The 5,572-nt window shown below is 33.1% G+C and overlaps 1 protein-coding gene across 2 annotated transcripts; it reads left to right on the top strand.

The window, feature by feature from the left end:
- LOC139517096 (zinc finger protein OZF-like) lies at positions 1–2,155 on the top strand. 2 transcript variants are annotated; one of them, XM_071307777.1, is made up of 2 exons: positions 1–90; positions 891–2,155. In XM_071307777.1, exon 2 carries the CDS (start codon positions 902–904, stop codon positions 1,922–1,924), a length of 1,023 nt encoding a protein of 340 aa, XP_071163878.1. In that variant the 5' UTR covers positions 1–90; positions 891–901; the 3' UTR covers positions 1,925–2,155. The 2 variants fall into 2 exon arrangements, with proteins under 2 accessions (XP_071163878.1, XP_071163879.1); XM_071307778.1 differs by having other exon boundaries at positions 7–77.
- The last annotated feature ends 3,417 nt before the right edge of the window (positions 2,156–5,572 follow it).

The following is a 5,572-nucleotide window of genomic DNA, read 5'->3' as shown; positions in this document are numbered from 1 at the left end:
ATAATATGTTCCCTCTCTTTCGCTTTGGATATAAATTGTTAACAAAAATTAACATAGCTGTCATACTAGTGACTTAAGTTAGCAGTATTGGTAAACATCTATAATTAAGATATACATTTCATCTTCATACCTCTTAACTGAAATATGTTGAAGATTACATGAGGGCACATGGTTATTTTGCTAGAAAATATTAAGGTTCATCATGGGTTCAAATAAAATAATCATTATATGTGTGTTTCCTATTTTATCTTTGAAAAAAATAGGGTACATGTAGGTAGATTGGGATTTTTTTTAAATTTTACAATTTCTTTTGAGTCTATAGGAGACAATCTGACTTTAACAGTGTTTTATATTGAAAATGACAATAAAAAAACTTAAAGGTAGGCTTTTTCTAAGCTTAAAATATAGGGAACACACATATTTTTTTAATTGGCCTAACAAAGAGTTGATTATTTAGGAAATCACTAAACCTCTTAAGCACTCTTTGGGTGCCTGCCTCTTATAATAATTTCATGATCTGCAACTGAGATGGGTAGTACATGTAATGAAATTTTGTCTAAATGGAGGTTATCCAAAATCATCTATGGACATATTTACACTTTGTGTATTAAGCTAAAAACAAATATATGTCATCAAATAAATAAGTCAGATATTCTTATGAATATCCTTTTCATATTGGATACAAATTTTATTAAGTCTGATGCAGACATTTTGTTGTCAAAGCATTTCAACTGAGGTACTACACAGGCGTCAAAAGGCGTAATTATGGAGTAAATCGGGTGGGGTCAAAAGGCGTCGGTTAAGAAATGTAATAAAGCTGCAGCAGAAACAAAGCTACAAAATACACTCATACTACATCTTATATATTTAAATTACAAATTCTATTTCAGATATTTGTAAAATGGAACTCCAAAAATCAAATAGTTTAAGTTCACACACTGAAGAATTCACAAGCAGTTCATCAACTGTAATTGGAACAGTTCATTGCAAGAGTTCAAAGGGGAAAATAAGACAGAACAGAAAATGGAGTTCAAAAGGACAAAGCAAGAAAATAAAGGAACACAAAAACAATGTTTTACAGGAGAAAATGAACAAACAAGATGAATTTTACACTTGTCAGAAATGTTTCAAGACTTTTAATCAAAGAAAAGGATTACAAAGACACAAAGCAATACACCTGCCTGAAAAACCTTTTAAATGTAAGATTTGTAAAAATGGATTTACAGAAAGATGTGCACTGAAAGTACACATGAAGAGTCACACAGGAGAAAACTGCAGTGAATGTCCTGTATGTAATAAACTGTTTGTCACTGAAAGGTTGTTACAAAGGCATATGATAACACACACCGATGAAAAACCTTATGCTTGTTCAATATGCAATAACTCTTTTAAATATGAATTAAGTATCAAGCGTCATATGAAACAACATCAAGTACTCTCCAAACACATGGATATGCAATTGGATAAAAGCCCATATGTATGTTCATTATGTGAAAAGACATTTACATCAAAAGGGCATATAGTAAAACATATGAAAGAACACTTAGAAATCTCTGAAAGCAAACCTTTTAAGTGTGACATATGTGGAAACGGATTTAGTCAAAAAGGTGATTTAAAACGTCATATACATAGACACTTTGACAAGGATCATAAACCCTTTGCTTGTGATTTATGTGGAAGACGTTTTAATCATTCAGGTGACAAGACAAGACACATGAGAATACACTCGGGTGAGAAACTATACAGTTGTGATGAATGTAATAAACAGTATGTTCGAAAAAGAGATTTAGTAAATCATGTTAAAACACACACAGATGGGCCATACAAATGTCAAACTTGTGATCAACAGTTTCAAAGAAAGAGTAATTTTACCAGACACAATATTGTAAAACATTTTAAAACACATACAGGTGGGCCATACTGATACAAATGTGAAACTTAGCAGTTGTGCAGGGATGACTTATTGTTTGAAAGTTTTATTTAAAGTTCATCTCAAATCCCAAACATATACTTCTGAAAATTTATAGAAATTGTATGTAATTTTAGGACCAATTTGGCCTAGAATCGTTTTTGCTCATAACTAAGAGGAACAAAGGAGCTAACAAATTAATAATTTATCAATTATTTTTCTAACAGAAAGTTAAAAAAAATGAAAGGTTTCAAAGAAAGTGTAAAAACAATAGTTTTGTTTTAAATATGCAAATATATAATTTCTATATTGTTAACCAATTCTTTAAATATTTTGAAGTGTTTATATAAAGTTCATGATTTTATGTTTTACTTTAATTTATGTTGTTAGAACAATCTGTAAATTCTATTTGTTAATTTTTGTTAGTGGTTTGCATACATTTATACGGTTACCTGCATGTTGGTGTATAATGATCAATTAAACATGTTAAAAAAATGAAATTTGATGTTTTATATAAAACTTATGTACAAATAATAACAAAGCCACAGCAAATATTGAACATGAAACTCACAATCCCACATAATTTCCCCATACTTAATCATGTATATAATATTAACATTTGATCTTAGAGCTTTAGTTTATCAAATTGGTCCACATTGAGGTCCAAAGGGTCCTAAATTAAACTTTCGCTTGATTTCTTGGGATTTTTTTATATGTGTATTTAGATTTTGGATATTTGACCATAGTAGGTACATGTTTATGTGTAATTTGAAAATTTTCAGTTCTACTTGACCACAAACTTAGGTGGCGTGGCAAATATTCAATCTCAATTCAAATTCAGAGACGTTACGCAAGATGTTCGTACATGTAAGCGTAACACAACGTCGCGAGTATTTCGTAACGTTCAAATGGAAAATCCGACTAAAACGTTGTTTTTAAGCAAGTGCGACATTTTTGTAAGACTCAACAAAATCGACGGTGCTTTTTAACTACTGATCGAAAATGGATGTATTTTAGTTTTTTGAAAATTTAAGAAAAATAACATTTTAAAAAATCACAAAATTCTACCATTATAAGAGCAGTGATAAACAAACAATTGACATAAATTTGAGTTTAGTTCTTTTTTACGTCAAAAAATGGTGGTGCGACAAACTTGTAAGCCTTTGAAAAATCGCTTATAAATTACCATATATCATTTTTCAGGATATTTGTCTTTAAATTCATAAAATTAAGCAAATTAACATTGATGTAGTAAATACAAATACTAAACTTTTTTTCATTTTAGATAACTGTTTTTTGATTCTCAAATCTGGAATCCCATTTTTTTCCCGGCGGGACAGATTTGCCCTTGTAGTATAGAACGTGTTTTTTTTCTATGACGTCATCATAACGTCATAAAAAATGCATAAAAGACTGAAGGAAACATTCTGTTTAATAATAGAAAAAAACGTTTTTCAAAATATTAAATAGTTTTGACGAAAATCATAGTTTAGTGGTTACAATAAATGAAATATGTTACGCGGGACAACCTAAATATTGCCGTTTTTTTTAAATGAAGCTTGTCGCATGCAGCATGAAACATAGTTTCAACAATTATTTTTTTCGTTTTTATTTTAAAAATCGTTAATTTTTAAAATACGTACAATAGCAATGAATATGATATCACACAATTATATATTTTGGACTTGCATCTTGCCAACTACACCGAATTTCCAAAGAGGTACTAACATCGCGCGTAACGTCAGAGCTATTTTACGCTTTTAAAATATTATGTTCATAGATACCCAACTGTTCAGGGTTTGTCCTCAGCTGTTGTTTCAAGTGCACAGTGTAGCATTTAGTATAAATCATTCTTGTGTTTGACTGTTTCACCACTGTCCTAGGTTAGACGAATGGTTTGGCACCAAATAAACTAGTTTAACCCTGTCACATTCTGAATGTGCCTTGCCCAAGTCTGGAGCCTGTAATTTAATGGTTGTTGTTTGTTGCTGTATATCATATTTGTTATTTAGTGGACTTTTATAGCTGACTATGTGGATAATGGGTTTTGTTGATTGTTGAATGTAATAGAAACAGACATAACCATAAAAATTATTAATTTCAATCTGTAAAACAATAAAATCGGCAAAGCGTTTGCAAATAGGTTCCTATACATGTGGATTTACGTGGGAGGTATATTGTTACATCCATTATTATGTATATCTCTAAGTCTGCATAGTATAGATATATCGAGAATTTTATTACAGTGTTGTTTACAAAGCGAAAGGAGCACGTCATATTAGAATAAGTATTGAACAACAGCAAGAAATCTTTAATTGAATATAAATTCAATTTATATAACCAATTTCAAGTTCTTTGACTTCATTTATTTAGAAACCTATAATATGTCAAATATTTAATTACAATCCAAATTCAGACCTGTGTCAAGCTTGAATATTGTGTCCATTTTTTGCCCCAACTGTTCAGGGTTGGACATCTGCAGACATATCAAGCTGCGCTCAGCGAAGCAGTTTAATTTTTTTTTCACTCTATTTGGTCCTGACTGTTTTAACATATAAAACTCATCCTGCCTTTTTTCTAATAAAAACTCCTGTCTTGCCTTTTTTAGGTCACCTGGCCTGAAGGGACAAGTGAGCTTTTCTCATCACTTGGCGTCCGTCGTCTCTCGTCCGTCGTCGTCGTCGTTAACTTTTTACATTTTGAACTTCTTCTAGAGAACCACTGAATAGAATGAAACCAAACATGGCATGAATGTTCCTTATGAGGTGCTGACCAAGTGTTGTCACTTTGTAGCCGATCCATCATCCAAGATGGCCGCCAACGGGGGACTTAGTTAACATAGGACCCTATGGGAAATGCATACAAATGACTTCTTCTAGAGAACCCCTGAATGGAATGAAACCAAACATGATATGAATGTTCCTTATGAGGTGCTGACCAACTGTTGTTACTTTGTAGCCGATCCATCATCCAAGATGGCCGCCAGCGGGGGACTTAGTTTAACATAGAACCCAATGGGAAATGCATACAAATGACTTCTTCTAGAGAACCCCTGAATGGAATGAAACCAAACATGACATGAATGTTCCTTATGAGGTGCTGACCAACTGTTGTTACTTTGTAGCCGATCCATCATCCAAGATGGCCGCCAGCGGGGGACTTAGTTTAACATAGAACCCTATGGGAAATGCATACAAATGACTTCTTCTAGAGAACCCCTGAATGGAATGAAACCAAACATGACATGAATGTTCCTTATGAGGTGCTGACCAACTGTTGTTACTTTGTAGCCGATCCATCATCCAAGATGGCCGCCAGCGGGGGACTTAGTTTAACATAGGACCCTAGCTATGGGAAATGCATAGAGAACCACTGAATGGAATGAAACCAAACATGGCATGAAGGTTCCTTATGAGGTGCTGACCAAGTGTTGTCACTTTGTAGCCGATCCATCATCCAAGATGGCCGCCAACGGGGGACTTAGTTTAACATAGGACCCTATGGGAAATGCATACAAATGACTTCTTCTAGAGAACCACTGAATGGAATAAAACCAAACATGGCATGAAGGTTCCTTATGAGGTGCTGACCAAGTGTTGTCACTTTGTAGCCGATCCATCATCCAAGATGGCCGCCAACGTAGTTTAACATAGGACCCTATGG

This window comes from Mytilus edulis, chromosome 3 (assembly GCF_963676685.1).
Source record: "Mytilus edulis chromosome 3, xbMytEdul2.2, whole genome shotgun sequence".
Classification (NCBI taxonomy): domain Eukaryota; kingdom Metazoa; phylum Mollusca; class Bivalvia; order Mytilida; family Mytilidae; genus Mytilus; species Mytilus edulis.
The sequence above is the reverse complement of the archived record's forward strand: the minus strand, read 5'-3'. Positions and strand labels throughout refer to the sequence as shown.